We start from the raw sequence: 16,365 nt of genomic DNA, 5'->3' as shown, positions 1-16,365 counted from the left end.
AAAGTTACACACACACACACACACACACACACAGGCACACATACACACCAGCACCAGCAGCATCACCAAACACCACCAGAACCACCACCAACAGCACTATCAAGCACCACCACCAGCACCCACCAGTTTTCCTTCCATTGACCCAATCCTGCCTTTAGCGGCGGCATTTTCAGACTTATGGTTTAGAAGGGTTGTTTGATTTGGAGTTTCCTTAATTTTATTTGTTATAACAAGAGCTTTGTTTTAAACAAAATTCTGTACAGAACCGCAGTATATAAAACAGAAGTAGACACTGTGGTTAAAGCATGGAAAGCAATCTGAAACTCTACCTGCACAGTTACCCTTCACTCCCATGCCCCCCCTCCCCATTAAGAAACAGTCCACAGAATCCTGACATTTCAGCACTCTAGCTGATGCATTCCATCATTTTGTCAGTGCTCACCTCCACTCGCAGGAGTGGACCCCCCTTTGCCAGTGCTGCTGCTCAAAGCGTGGTCCATGGACCAGCAACCTCAGCATCCTTGGAAGCTTTTTTTTTTTGGTGGGGTGAGGGGAAGTCTAAGAGCTTCAAAACTAAGAAAATTCTGACCCTCAGTAATTCTTATTCATGAAACCTATTTCTATCAGCTGGAATCGCATTAACAAAAGAAATCTGCTCCTTCCTCCATATGAAGCCCTTTCAATAGGAGTTATCACTTCTCTCTTCTGTCTTCTTCAGATGAAATGTCCCCCATTGATTGGGCTCTTGTGTTATATTTTCAGGTCTGTCATCACCTCACGCAGGCTCTTCATTCAAATTCCAGTTTATCATTTTAAATACATAACACACAAAAACCAGTGATGTTCTCAATAGATACGGGCCTTCAGCAACATTCTAGAATGGAATGAGCTTTGTGGTGATCAGTATCCAGCTCACTAGAGCCTTCCTCTCTCAAAGTGGACACCAGAATTGGAAGCATTTGTAAGAGTAAAACTTTGACAGGAAAAATATTCTACCCATTGAGGATCTATGCGGGGGGGGGGGGTACCTTTGCAAATATCCATGTTCGTATTCGTCACGCAATTCTGGAAACTGAGCTCTATTTTGTTTCTTCGCTCACTGTGGGAGCAATGATGGCGATGATGATGGTGCTTAGATTTTGGTTTTCAATCTGTGGCAAGCACACAATCCTGAGTCCTCCACGGGTCCCACCCTCCCTGCTCTTTGTGGAAGAAAACAATTAGGATATTCTATTAAAAGATCTTCCCTCTTTGACAACGTCCTCCATGTTATTTCCACTGTGCTGTCCCAACCATCAATATCTGTTGTGTAGAGTACAGTACATGGTCTTTACCACAGCTACAGTAAGGAAATTAATTACTCTGCAGCCAAATGGGCTTGCTTGCTTTTTTTTTTTTACAACAGGTAATTCCTACCAACATACATCTGAACCCCCATAGACAGATGGGTTCTGCTGTCCTGTTGGACTCAGGAGAAGCAGCAAGATACTACTGATTTAAGGAACCATGGTATCTTCACTTTAAGGAGCACAGACCACTACCAGTCAAATAATATTTAGGCATAACTACTAATATATGTATAATTATATGTTAACTACCTATCTGAATCATTTAATTAACAAACCGCACATTATCGTAAGCCATATACGAGAAAAAATAACTAGATAACATACAGCCAAATGGGATTTCTAAGGAAGTGACAGTTTACCAAGCAAACGTCTTGCTCCCACACATCTTCGTAATATGTGTAGTACAACAATCTTTCAATATATTATTTTTCCCCTCACGATTGCAGATTTTTCTTTCCCCACCTTCTTTTTTTTTTTTTTTAAGATTTTATTTATTTGACAGAGAGACACAGCGAGAGAGAGAGCACGAGCAGAGGGAGCGGGGGAGGGAGAGGCGGGCTTCCCGCGGAGCAGGGAGCCCGACGCGGGGCTCGATCCCAGGACCCTGGGATCGTGACCTGAGCCGAAGGCAGACGCTTAACCACTGAGCCACCCAGGCGCCCCCACGCCTTCTATTTAATTGGTTGGACTGGCCCGCTGTCAGTCACTCAGGGGAGCAATGGAACAGGCAGGTAAGTGAGAAGCCTTCTTGGATTTGACCTCCAAAGACCCAAGCATAAAAGAGAACAGAGGGGACTCCTGGCATAAAACAAATGTTTGGGAGAAGAGCAAATAGTCACGGTAAGGGTCTCCCCTACAAAACTGCCACTAGGTTAAGAGTAGGTCATGGGTCCTTACAAAACTGCCACTAGGTTAAGAGTAGGTCGTGGGTCCTTACAAAACTGTCACTAGGTTAAGAGTAGGTCATGGGTGGGAGGCAGGTGCGGACTAGAGGGGAAGGGAGTGAGAATAGAAAGGTTAGTGGGGGGGTGCGCCTGGGTGGCTCAGTCGTTAAGCATCTGCCTTCAGCTCAGGTCATGATCCCAGGGTCCTGGGATCGAGCCCCGCGTCGGGCTCCCTGCTTCTCCCTCTGCCCCTCCCCCTGCTGGTGTTCCCTCTCGGGCTGTGTCTCTCTCTGTCAAATAAATAAAAAATTAAAAAAAAAAAAAAGAAAGGTTAGCGGGATGCAACACAAAAGGGAGGGACATCAAGGCAAAGAGCCACCAGCAACCCAGCCTCAGCACAGGTGGACACCAGGCAACCCCCCCTTCCATGGTCACACAGCTCCCCTCTACCAGCTGGTAGAAACAACATTCCAATCTAACTGAGACTCAACCTTAAAAAAAAAAAAAAAAGATTTATTTATTTATTTTAGAGAGAGGGTAGGGTCGGGGCAGAGGGGGAAAGAGAGAGAGAGAGGCTCTCAAGCAGACTCCCCACTGAGTGCAGAGCCCGACCTGGGGCTCAATCCCAGGACCCTGAGATCATGATCTGAGCCGAAACCAAGAGTTGGACGCTGAACCGACGGCATCACCCAGGTACCCCGAGACTTAACCATTTTAACCTGGTCTTAAAAAGTGAAGATTCCTGGATATACCCCAGATTCTTAAACATGCATCTCAGTCCTTATCTCTATTATTTTAGAAAAATATTTGAAGAAAAGAAATTGAATAAAAGTATAAGCTTTTTAAAGATTCTTGATAAGATCATTTCAGAAAACTTTTACACTACCCCCAGCAGTGTTCAGAAAATGTTCAGCCTCATTAATACGAAGAAAAGCAAATTAAAACAAACAGGATAAACATTTTGATAATATTCAAAGCTGACAAGGGTAATGACGAGATGTGTTCCCTCATGCATGGTGACATTATTGGCTGAAGATAATAGACTTTTTATTTCGATTGCCAAGAAGAAATGGAGGAAATTTACATCTTGTAAGCACCTTTCTTAGGCTAGGTGCTATGCTAGGTGATAACATGTTTGACCTCACATAATTGTCACTATACCCACCATGGTGGGTTTGATCAGTAAACACATTTTTATTTTTTTTAAAGATTTTATTTATTTATTTGAGAGAGAGAGAGAGAGGGAACACAAGCAGGGGGAGTGGGAGAGGGAGAAGCAGGCTTCCCGCGGAGCAGGGAACCCGATGCGGGGCTCGATCCCAGGACCCTGGGACCGTGACCTGAGCCGAAGGCAGACGCTTAACCAACTGAGCCACCCAGGTGCCTCAGTAACCACATTTTGAAAGACAAAAAAAAACTAAGTGAAATTAGTTTGATTAATATATTTTATCTAACCCAATATATCCAAAATGTTATTTCAACACAGGATATAAAAAATTGTTAATGAGGGGCGCCTGGGTGGCTCAGTCATTAAGCGTCTGCCTTCGGCTCAGGTCATGGTCCCAGGGTCCTGGGATCGAGCCCCGCATCGGGCTCCCTGCTCCGCGGGAAGCCTGCTTCTCTCTCTCCCACTCCTCCTGCTTGTGTTCCCTCTCTCGCTGTGTCTCTCTCTGTCAAATAAATAAATAAATAATCTTTAAAAAAAATTGTTAATGAGATCTTTACACCTTTCCATACTAAGTCTTTGAAATATAGTGTGTTTCACACTCAGAGCCACCTCAATGGAGATTAATCACGTTTGAAGTGCTTGATAGTCACAGGCGGCTAGTACCTCCCACACAGGACAGCGCAGAGCTGGAGAGGGCAAATTTTCTCAGAAAGACTGTGATAAGGAACTCTCAGTATAGACCCCCTTTTAGCACAGCCTTCCAAATCAAGGGGCGGGAGATATTCTACAATTGTAACCAAATATCTTAATTTCACCAAGCCATTCACTTCTCACAAGGAGCCAATTTTGCTCTTGAGGCATTTTAAAGTTCTTTCCATTTCCACATTGGTTTTTTATTTTTAAATTTTATTTTATTCTGTTATGTTAGTCACCATATAATACATCATTAGTTTTTGATGTGGTGATCCACGATTCCTTGTTTTCATATAACACCCGGTGCTCCATGCAGTACGTGCCCTCCTTAATACCCATCACCGGGCTAACCCATCCCCCCACCCCCCTCCCCTCTAGAACCCTGTTTGTTTCTCAAAGTCCATCGTCTCTCATGGTTCATCTCTCCCTCCAATCCCCCCCTTCATTTTCCCTTCCTTCTCCTAATGTCCTCCAGGCTCTTCCTTATGTTCCACAAATAAGTGAAACCATATGATAATTGTCTTTCTCTGCTTCACTTATCTCACTTAGCATCATCTCCTCCAGTCCCGTCCATGTTGATGTAAAAGCTGGGTATTCATCCTTTCTGATGGCTGAGTCATATTCCATTGTATATATGGACCACATCTTCTTTATCCATTCATCTGTTGAAGGGCATCTCAGCTCTTTCCACAGTTTGGCTAGTGTGGACATTGCTGCTATGAACATTGATTTATCTTTGGCGCCCATAGAAAGTTTTTGCAGGCATCTCAGTTCTAAAACTAACCTTGAGAGGGTCCAAGCCCCTCTCTTCTGGTCCCTCGTAGATGTTAAAACCAATGTCCCTGACTCCTAGGCCCAGCGGTCTCCCCCCGGGGCAAACGTGACATCCGTTTATGTGTTTGTAACTTTGATTTTTAGTCCCCTGTGTTCTGGTGCCAGAAGACCCTCCCCAACTCCCCTTCCTCCTTGTGAGCTCAGAAACGCATTTTTAAATGATGTATTTGTATCCAGAATTTCTATATGGTCAGAGTTGGAGATTTAGGCTTATTGCAGTCTGCCATCCTTATCTGAGTCACAAGTTATACCATGAGAGAGGCAAAAGGGTAAAGGGAACTTGTTACAAAGGAAAAACTTGTCACCCTGCTTCCGGCTTCCTGTTTCCATTCATTCATTCAGCACATGGAGCTGGTCCTTGTGATCACAGATTCTATACCGCAGTTTGCTCACTGTATTGTATATGTTGTATGCAAATAAAAGAACACATGTATGATTTTCTGTATATTATGATGTTTTGTCATCCTAAAGAAACTTTCCAACTGGGAGACACTTGTCTTCCTGGGGCTAGGCCATCCTTCGAGATAACACACCTGTGATCTGCAAACTACCCAGTCCTGAGCCAGACCTCTCCGTGGGGCCTGTGCACCCCAGGAGGCAAGGTTCCTCTGCTTTCATCATCCCAGGGCCAGGGGCCAGGTAATCAGGGACACGCCTACAGCCCCGAGCCTGCCAAGTTGTTCACTATCTTGTCTTTCCTTTCCTGCAGAAACCCCAAAAAAGGCCATGGCTAAGCACTCTCCTTGTTCCTGTTTTCTGCCTCCTGACCTCCCTGGTGTTTCCCCACGTGGCCCTGCGTGGCAGCCGTGTCTCCTGCCTGCAGGACCTTTGAGTATGATAAACTTTGCTTTTCTGAGTCCTTCTTGCATCTCCTCTTACAGCCGCACCTGACTGACAAGCTCATAAAAGAATACAAAACACTTGCTTGAGGCACCTGGGTGGCTCAGTCGGTTAGGCGTCTGCCTTCAGCTCAGGTCATCATCCCAGAGTCCTGGGATCAAGTCCCGAGTCGGGCTCCCTGCTCAGAGAGGAGTCTGCTTCTCTCTCTCCCTCTGCCCCTCTCCTTGCTTGTGTGCTCTCTCTTTCTCTCTCTCTCTCTCAAATAAATAAAATGTTAAAAAAGAAACCACTTACTTATTACAACTTACTTGTAACTCCAAAATTAATACTCATGGCCCTTTCAGGGTCATTCAGGTACATGTGCCTGTGCAGAGGGGTGAAATGTTTGAGTCCCCCAGTGCACACGTTCCCGTCTCAGGTTGAGCAAGGTGATGCTGCCGTCTGCTTTCAGCTCCCCTGTTGCAAAGACGTGCACTTTTTGCAATATATTTACTGCTGCATTTTAGCGTTTGTGTGCTTTTTGGTGGTGATTTTGCTGTTTTAAATGGCCCCTGGGTGGAGAGCTGAAATACTGTCTGCCGGTCCTCAGAGCAGGAGCTCTGTGATGTGCCTTACAGAGAAGATACCTGTTGGACGAAGCGGCGCTCAAGCTGGAGGAACAGCATGGTCAGCTGCGAGCTCAGTGCTAACGGCAGCCGGCTCCAAAGCCGACGCTTGCCAAGGAAAACAGATTAAAATTCCCAGCAGACAGGAATATGCTGGGTTCTCTTTCTCATTAATTGATGAGATAACTGACGGAGCATCGTACCTGATTAACCTGCAGCCATGTGGACAGGGGTTCTAAGATGCGTCTAGTCAGTATAGGGGCTGGAAGGGAAGAAGGGGCACAGGTGCATTTACTGCTCTTGGAGGAATGGCGTCTGTTTGGCCACCATCACTGCTGACCGTCTTCCATGCAGACGTGGGGGAGCACGCTGCCCACTCTACTGTGCAGAAGTTTCAGAGAGTTCCCATTTCCTCTGTCACTAGAGAAAACATCTATCCTCTACATGGATCTGGTGCTATTGCTTACTTGGTCTGCCCACCACGTAAATAGCCCCCCGAGTTTGGGAAGATAGCTGTAGAACAGGCATACAAGGCCCTCCAAGAAGGCGCACGTCCGCCCCTTCCTTGGAGAAGCAGAAAGCTTTTGAGTCTTTGTTCCACATAGCCCTGGCCCCCAGGAGCTTTGCTCCATGAACCCATCAGCTACCCAAAGTCCATTAGAGAGGACCATAAAATGTCTGACACATCACCTCTGCGCCTGGATATGGAGACGAGCCAGAACTTTCCCCACCTGTTCCCACCGCCGCTGGTTGCAAGATGAATACAAAGTCCAGTGAAAACAATCTGCCACAGATCCACAGGGGAGGTGTTGCGGGACTGCTCCCAGCGAGGACTGGATGTGACCTCGGGGTAATGGGCCTGCTATTATTGCAAAAGTACTCACTATTAACAACGAAATCCGTCCTGCCCGTTGCAGGAAACAGGAGTCAAAGCACGGGTCTCCCCTCCCCAACAGATAGAACAATTTTACCAGGTTAAGAGTGGGCTGTTCGTTTTTTGTGGAAAACAGGGAAAGCAGGGCTTCAAGGAAACACTGTGGCTTTGAATGTTTATATTATAAACTAATAAGAGGGAAAATGAAAATGAAGAATTAATCCAGCAGAACACAGACGGAGGAAAACACCAGGGCAAATAGAAAGCACAATGTGAGACAGCAGAAAACAATCCAAATACGCCCGTAATCACTAATAGTACAAGTGTGTTAAAGGCCTTGTTAAAGTACAGGTTATTTTAAAATTTAAATATGTACCATTGACAAAAAAATGTTGATGCGGAAAAGACCAGAAAAGTGCACAAGGGAACGTGACCCGACAGAAAACGGGAATATAGCTATTTGGATACCAAGCAGAGCAGACTTCAAGACAATCAGCATTATTTGGCATGAAGGGGTAGACAGTCACATGATGAAACAGACACTCGCATGTACCCAACACTCCAAAAAGATAGAAGGACCCACAATAGGAAACCCACAAACAGAGTGGGACATGAACACACTGGCCAGACGTGGAGGAGTCAAGTAAACTGAGAATCAGGGAAAGTGAGGGGAAGACTGGACAGTAAGGCTGACAATAATATTCTGTGTTCGTATAAGCCTTCATCAAGTTCCTACAAATGCTATTTTGGTACCAACCTTGTTAGAAAAACAGGGAGGGCTCACTAACCCAAGTTTCATAAAGCAGGATACAAAGAGAATGCGCTAGTCCCAAGCAAATCGCCATGCGAGCCCCTACGGCAGAAGGGAAAATGCTCTTTCCCGAAACCAAGGTAAATCCTCTCCCCTGTAAATCAAGTGTTCTTGCAATTCCCTAACTCCTTTCCCTGCCTTTTTCTTTTGCTGCCTCGCTCAGAAGTTGAGAAACTAATTGTGTTATTATGTGTAATGGCTCTGAGCGCTTCGGAGATATGAGCGTTGTAAATGTAAGCCGGTTCTATTCTCATGTGAAGCGGCTCAGCGTGTTCCACGTACTCTCTACATCCCTAACCGACATTCTAGTGTGGAATCCACGGAAGATACCGATGGCTTGCCAGGGCCAGAGAACAGCACAAGCAGAGCTCAGCAGCAGAGGAACAGAACGGAGACCAGGGTTTACCAGGAAGGACACCCCGGGGGCTTTTGCTCACCAGTGGGCTTCCTTCTGTCCACAGCTCTCTCCAAGCCTCCATCAGATGCAGCCAGAAGTGGCTGTGCGGTTGTACAGCAAACAGACTGCTCTTGAGGTTTTAATCTCTAAGACAAGCACCTTTAGGACTGCACGCTCAGCCACCACCCAGGGCTATGCGACCACACATGGGACCCCCCTCCTCCCAGGCTGAGAGCTCCTGGGAGCCATCGGCAACCCCAAGGCCAACCCAGATGGGCCGATGCGGACTGATGAGCCTGCCTGTCTGGAGAAGGGATGGTGTGCTCAAGGACAGCCACTAGCCCCTGACAAGAGAGGCTCCCCAGTCCTGTGGCACTTGGGACTCAAGTAGAGAGATTTTGTAGGACGTTGAGAGGGGACAGGGCAGATCAGCAAAAGGAGAAGCCAGTGTTTACGGTCTCTCTTTCTAAATCCCATCTTCTAGGGCAGTGGTTCTCAACTAGGTCAGTTTGGTCCCCGGGAGACCTAGCTGGAGACAGTTTGGGTTGTCACACCTGGGCAAGGCTAGGGTGTGCTCTGGAATGTCATAAGGAAAGGGATGATGCTGCTAACATCCTACAATTCTAGGACAGCCCCCCACAACATCACCGGGCTCAAAATGTCAGCAGTGCCAAGGCTGAGACTCTCTACTGTAGGGGTAGCAATGTTGGGTATCTTCCCAAGACCACCTCGCTCGAATCCCAGAGCTCAGAAAGTCAGAGAAGGGGTTAAACTGGGGTTTTTAACTATCTATCCCTCAACCTACACCAATTCCATTACTGCCTAATTATTTGAAATGGGGGAAAGAGAATTTCTCCCAAAGACGGATATATGAATGGGTAAACAAGGGAATGAATGAGTTTGGGTCAGATCTCTAGTTTCATGTGGCCACTCATCCCAGGAGAACCTCAGCCAGGCACCTTTGGAAGAAGGTGCAGTGAGGTCCAATCCTGCGCATCCACAATGAAGGCTGAGACTCTGGGGGGCCTCGCATCCTTCCCCACAAGGCTTTCTACTTGTTCCCCAAAATACCTGTGAGCATGAAGATGTTGGGATAGTTCCAGAAGTCCACTTAGCTCTTCATCTAGGGGAATTTCAGGAGGTGAGAACGTCCATCAAGGATGGGGAGCTGTGGTCTTGCCTAGAGGCCTGGACACAGCGTGGGTCTTGCATGGCTTCAGCCAGAGGTTCCAAGAGCTCTGGGGCCACAGGAGACCCGGATTCTCACCCTGACTGTGTCCTCAGTGTCCCGATCTGTGAAACAAGGGGGTTGGTCGCCTGCCTCAATGTGCCTATATCTTCACCATTGTACTTGGAATGAAATCGAAACCCCCTCGCCTGGGTGTCGGGTGCCTCCCGGTGGGAAGCCAGCCTCCTGACCCAGCATTGCCTGCCTCCCACGTCCTCAGCCCTTCTCCTTGCTGGTTCTCTCCCTCCCAACCCTCCATTCTGTCTGGACCTCCGCTCTCCTCTCCTGATGCACATGACCTACCTTGAGTCTCCAGGACGGGGATGCTCCCTTCTGTACTCTGGCATTCGCCACGCTGAAATTAGGCTGTTTTTACATATCTTTCTATACTGTGGTGTCTATAAGAAAAACTTCTTTGAATTCCTCAGGGCCCTGCCAACACCTGGCACACAGCAGGGGCTCCAAAAAATATTGGATGAATGGATGAAAAAAAGGGTAAAATTCAAATGATTCTCCATCAGAAGCTCTAGGTACACTATGCCTGTCCTCTCGTGTGCTCTTTGATGAACACAAACTTACAGAGCTCTGTGAGCAACCAGAGGTAACACTGCACATCAGGACCCACAAGGACTAAAGACAACAGATGAACTTCAGGTCACCTTCTCTACTTTCAAAGCAGATCCTGCGTCCAGATTCCCAAAAGGAGGGGTCGAGTGACAGGGACGTAGGAAGACGGAAATCAGTAAGAGCTAAGATCAGTAATAAAACCCTTCAAAGGAGCTGCTTCTCAATTTAACGGCGCATTTTCTTCTTTTTATCAATGAGTAAGTTGCTAGGGCAGGAGGGGAAGTGGGAGGCAAGGGAGGGCCGGGTGGGGAGGTGTGTAGGAGGGGTCAGGGACACGGAGTGACGCACACAGCTGGTTCGGTTGTATTTTAAATGGAATCGCATCCCAGTGTAGACACTGCGTCTGGGATTACAATCCACCCTGTAATCTGTCACTCTTATATATACACACACGAGGGAGTGGAGTGGTTTCCATAGAGAGGAAATATCACAGCCCACTTAGGAACAATACAAGAAAAGGAGGAGCCGTGACCCCAGCAGAGACAGAAGTTCAAGGGGATGTTTCTGGGGCAGACCTCCTGCTCCTGAAGCTGCCGCCCGCCTCACTGAGCATTTCTACCCCAGAGCGAAGGCCACTCACAGGTAAGGTTTAGGCTGGGGACTTGTCCATGAAGGATGACTTTATTTGCCCTGGGTTAGGCAGGACGTGCTGGGGACCAGACAGGGGTGAGAGACAAAGGCTGCAAGCGCCCTCCTGGGCACCAGCCCCAGGGAGCAGAGTGCGGAACACTGCAGCCTGCATTTGAGGTAAGGAATAATCCATCCTCCCTTTGTTGGTACAGAGAGACTTGCTTTGCAAAGGTAATAGATTGGAGGCAGAGTGGGGTCTTGCAAATGTTATTTTTCCAAAGAAATGGGGAGGTGAGTGTGAATAGAAACTACAAACTACGGGCTGTTATTCCCCACACGCCTGCCCAGGAACAGGAGGGTGCTTGCACGTATTGCTTCCTCTCTGTACACCTGTGGGGCATGGAATGTCTCCTCAGGCTGTGGCCGCAGAGAGGCTAAGTGATTGACCCCGGGGCAGGTGAGGGGGTGAGGGCGGTTTCGAACCCAGGTCCTATGCCTCCTTTCTCCCTTGGCAAGCTGGGGACACCAGAGGAAGGAGACAGACATTTGTAAGGACTTGGTACCAGCTGTGAAGGGGAGGGAACATAAAGATGGATTTTGATGTCTCTGTTTGATGTCCAAGTTCTCTGAGAAATCCTATTTGCAATTTTCTCCTCAAATGTGACAATCTAGTGAACACACACACACACACCACTGCTGAGAATGGGTTAACTAAGATGACTGTGAGCACTGCCGGGGACACGTTCTCTGTAACAGGTCAACCTTTCTCCTCTTCCTCCCTCTTCGGGGGGAAGAGCCTTTCACGTAGAGACCCTCCTGGCTCCCCTGGAGGGTGAGCGGCTCAGCCATCTGTGGGAACATGTGTGACATGGACTTCCAGGAGTCCACCGTAAGAGAACAGCTCCTTACTCTAACACCCGTTGAAATGCGTAACGGTACCCTAGATTGTGCAGCCACAGTTTTATAAAATGGTTTTTAAATTCAGCTTCTTGCCGGTGTTGGCAGACCAATGGGGTAATATGGGAACTAGCCCTGCCCTCCTCGCTGCAGGAAAACGGGCCGGAACGGGGCAAAGCTGTTTGCTTCTGGCTTCACTGCCTGAACCTTTCCCCTTGGCGCACCCTCTCCCTGGGGGTGCTCTGGCTTGTGGGGTGGCGCAGGTCCCTCGCCGCCTCACGTCCTCGGGTGGGACCCTGGACAGCTCTGAGAAGCACCTCGAGAAGTCCTTGCTAGAACCCAGAAGAAGGGCGGAGTTTCAGGTACCCAAACCCAAAAAGCACAGATGGAGAGCTTTGCCCCTCTTCCATCTAACTAGATGGGGGGGGTGGGGGGCTCATTTTCACAGCAGGTAGCAGGGACCTCTTAAACCTTTGTGTCCGCTCACTAGGGTGACGGCAAAAGAATCCAAAGAATGTAGGAGGGGAATCAGACTTGACTGAGGAGCAAAGAGCTTCTTCCCTTCTGCCCCGAAAACCCTAAACTGAGCTCTCTCCACAACTTCCCTGCCTGCATTAACCCTTTCTCCGTGAACTGGTGTTTTGAGTCTTTAACTTTCCTTTTGATCTTACAAGCCCTTGGAAACTCCAAAGCTTCAAGATGCCTCCAAGCTGTAAGGCAGCTAAAGCCATGATTCGTACTCTTTACACAAAACAACCAACAAGCAACTGGGTCCTCAGTAAATGATAAAGCCAAATGTTTGGTTATTGAACATGATATTAAAAGACCGAGTCCATTTTCCCACAGAGATAGTCGATACACCCCTGTCAAATGTTCTCCGGGAACCTGGCGTGCAATTCTAAGCTCACGGGAGAACGGGGACACCCAGAGAAGTGGTTCTCACAGTGTGGTCCATGGACCCGCAGCATCAGCATCCTCCAGAGGGGTGTTAGACACGTAGATGCTTGGGCCTCCTCCCAAACCTACTGATCCACAAGCCCCCCGGGATGGCACCCCTGCAGCCCATGTTTGAACAATCCCCTCATGGGATTCTACACTACTCTAAAAGCTGACAGCAACTGACTGATACTGAGTTCAGGGCAGGAGGAGCCTGCCAGGGTGAGGATGGAGAAAGTGGTAAACGGTCAAAAACTGAAAGCTAGAAATACAACACAATAAAGATATCGGTCTGCAGGATCAAATGAGTGGATCAAAATTACCTGGCATCTAAGATGTAGATGTAGAGAGAGATAGATAAAAATACGTAGATGCAGATATCGCTTCCTAAATGGTTATGCATGAACTGAATCTTATCCTACTAGGACCTGGAAATGATTTATGTGGAAACAGATAGGAAGCAGCCTTCTTTTTAAGTATCTGGCTAGAGCAAGAGCGTTTTCCACCTCGATTTCATCTTCCACGCAAGCTTTAGGAGGTAGTTACTGCCGTCCCCATCTATCGGATGAGGAAATTGAAATGCAGGGCTATCTGCATAGCCCAGAGGTCAGGCAATCTGCCCACAGTGCTCAGGCAAAGAAGGATGGGGTGGATTTGAACCTGGGTCTCTGTGACCCCAGAGTCTGTGTTGATTTCTCTGCACAACGCCACATGCCCAGACACAGCAAGGCTATGCATTCGGATCATATAAAGAAGGATTGCCTATTTTTTCATAACTGCGTGATAAAATAAGCCAGAAATTTTTATGATGTAAAAACAAATAACAAACAAACAAATCAGCATGGTTTCTTAAGGGAAAGAAAAAGGAAGGCAGTAGGCACAATGAGGAGTGTCCAGGGAAACACTAGGCATCTACACAACACCTGCCAGGTCAGTGTGTGTGTGTGCGGGCTCACGAGATTCCCCTTTAGAGAGAGAGCGAGGCTCGGGTGTTTAAGGGTCAGGTCTAGCCCCGTCCATTCACAGCCTAAAGAAGTTGGGAAGGCAGCGTGGGTTCATTCTCACTCTGTTTCTGGGAAATGATCTGCTCCGGGTCATGTTGACAGTGCTTTGCAGAGCTGAGGCTAGCCCTCAGCCTCAGACGGCCAGCCCCCCTCACCTCTGCCTGTCACCGCAGAAAACAGAACGATCCCGCACTAGTCTAGCCGTCTTAATGCCCAGAAGGACCCCGTGTTGATTTATTTATCCAATTTGTTTTGCTTCCTCAAAAACTACCTTATAGAAGCAGTCGCCCAAGTTCCATAGCTAACCACGCTTTTCTTGCTTTCTTTTGTGGGGGCCAAGGATGTCTCAGGCAGAAAATAAACTCCAAGTTCAGGTAAAACAGCCCAAGTGCAGCCCTTCACTCCTTGTGCCTCCTGGGATCACCCGGCATCCTGAGAACGGGAGGAGGTGGGGGGTCAGCATGTCAGGCCGTGCACAACAGCCGACAGTCCTTCCTCTGGGCGGGGGGGGGGGGGGGGGAGGCTTGATGAAATCCCACACCTTGGACCGCACATTTTTTTCTCACACCTGATGAAGGATGACAGTGAAATCAATGAATCTCATGTGCTTAGTTCAGTGCTGGAGACAGTGCAGACAGGACAGACCAAGGGTGCTGGGGTGCAGGGTGGGTTTGGTCCTAGGACCCAGGAGGTGAATCCTGCCCACTTCACCATTTTTCTAAGGTACAGTGACCACACAACCCAAATTCTGATGGTCTTCCGACACAGCTGTGAGCTGTTACTACCAAGGAGGCTGGGCAGAGGGTGGGAATGATCCAGCTGGAGCCCTTCTCCCCTGCTCTCCCCTGCTCTCCCCTGCTCTCCCCTGCTCTCCCCTGTTCTCCCCTGCTCGGTGGCCCGACAACCATGACGGCTTCAAACCGAAACAGGCCAGCGTACAGGAGGGACACTGAGCTGGATGTTGTCATGGCCACATGCTCCTACACTAAATTTAGGGGGTTTTCCTTTTCTTTTCTTTTCTTTTCTTCCTTTCTTTCTTTCTTTCTTTCTTTCTTTCTTTCTTTCTTTCTTTCTTTCTTTCTTTCTTTCTTTCTTTTTCTTTCTTTCTTCTTTCTTTCTTTCTTTCTTTCTCTTTCTTTCTTTCTTTCTTTCTTTTCTTTCTTTCTTTCTTTCTTTCTCTCTCTCTCTCTCTCTCTCTCTCTTTCTTTCTTTCTTTTCTTTCTTTCTTTTTCTTTCTTTTTAATAAAAGACTAGATTCAAATGGTTGCTATAGACTATAATCTTTTCATGCCTCTGAGCATCTCCTAGCCCTGGACAATTGCATGACCTGCCCTGCATTTGAAGGCACTGACCCACTCCTGGTACAGCATGTCCTTGAACATGGGTGTCCCTGGATTAGTTCTCAGACGATTTCTCTCTCAGTCAGTCGGATGGATAACCAAGAACATACATATAATAGAGACAACTGATAGTTTTAGGACTGAGGTCACATCAATCTTAAACACTAGAGAATACAGGTGGTTTTTGTGAAATACTTAATGTCTCTACACAGAGATCAAACTGACTCTCACTTCATAAATTCTGTAGTAAAGCCAACCAAATTCACAACGTGTTTGCTCCTGAGGAATGCTGATAGCCCAGCAGGGGATGGGTCTTGAGGAGCTGCCTCACACACACTGACTGGACCACCCACCATGGTCTTCAAGCAATAGGGACGCACTGAGTCAGCAGCACTAAGGATAAGAGAACTAAACGTCACTCAGCCACTAAAATCAACCCAAGTAAGCTATGAAATGTTCACCTTGCATATTTGCCATTCATCTTGCAGGGCCAGGGGTGACCAGCAAAACTGAATGAAATAGAAACCATCAATACCAGCCGATTAATGGCACTCAAACTTTACTGACCATCAGAATCACCTGAAGGCTTGATTAAAACCCAGATCGCTGGCCCCAGACTTTTTGATCTAGTCATTCTGGGGGCAAGACCTGAGAACTTTTTGCATTGGTGACAAACTCCCCAGTGCTGCGGCTGGTCCCGAGGCCACCCTTGGAGAACCGTTGTAGAATATGACCAAAGCCCTACTGAATGTTAACCCATGTCCTTCCGAGAGCTGAGCCCTTCTCACACCCCGTTCTCGCCCACAGGGAGAGATGCTGAAGCCAGCCCACCTCCTGCTGTTGCTGCTGCTGGTGCCGGGGGCCCCCCGGCCAGGCCTCTCCCAGAAGTCCTGCGGGGCCAAGTACTTGTTCAGCTGTATTGACACAGCCCTGTCGGAGGCCAGGAAGAGCCGGCTGGGGGATGCGTCGCCGCTGAGCGAGAGAGGCTTGCCCTACCCGCCCAGCCAAGAGCCCTCCTCAGGACAGGACGACGAAAAGGAGGCGGAAGAAGACAAGAAGACCTTCCCAGGCTCCAGGGGCGGCAGTGGCGCAGGAAGCGCCCGGTACAGATTCCTGCCCCCAGCTCAGCCCAAGGGGAGGCTGTACCCGGACCAGGCCAAGGGTGACCGGCGCACCAAGTTCACGCTGTCCCTCGACGTCCCCACGAATATCATGAACATCCTCTTCAACATCGCCAAGGCCAAGAACCTGCAGGCCAAGGCAGCTGCCAACGCGCTCCTGATGGCCCAGATTGGGCGTAAGAAGTAG

At 48.2% G+C, this 16,365-nt stretch overlaps 1 protein-coding gene across 1 annotated transcript; it reads left to right on the top strand.

The window, feature by feature from the left end:
* The first annotated feature begins 15,870 nt into the window (after positions 1-15,870).
* Positions 15,871-16,365, top strand: UCN3 (urocortin 3). The gene has a single exon (XM_028114622.1). It carries the CDS (start codon positions 15,871-15,873, stop codon positions 16,363-16,365), a length of 495 nt encoding a protein of 164 aa, XP_027970423.1.

Source organism: Eumetopias jubatus, unplaced genomic scaffold (genome assembly GCF_037043125.1).
Source record: "Eumetopias jubatus isolate StellerSeaLion01/CBP00866 unplaced genomic scaffold, mEumJub1_p1.0 scaffold_8, whole genome shotgun sequence".
Taxonomy (NCBI): Eukaryota; Metazoa; Chordata; class Mammalia; order Carnivora; family Otariidae; genus Eumetopias; species Eumetopias jubatus.
The sequence above is the reverse complement of the archived record's forward strand: the minus strand, read 5'-3'. Positions and strand labels throughout refer to the sequence as shown.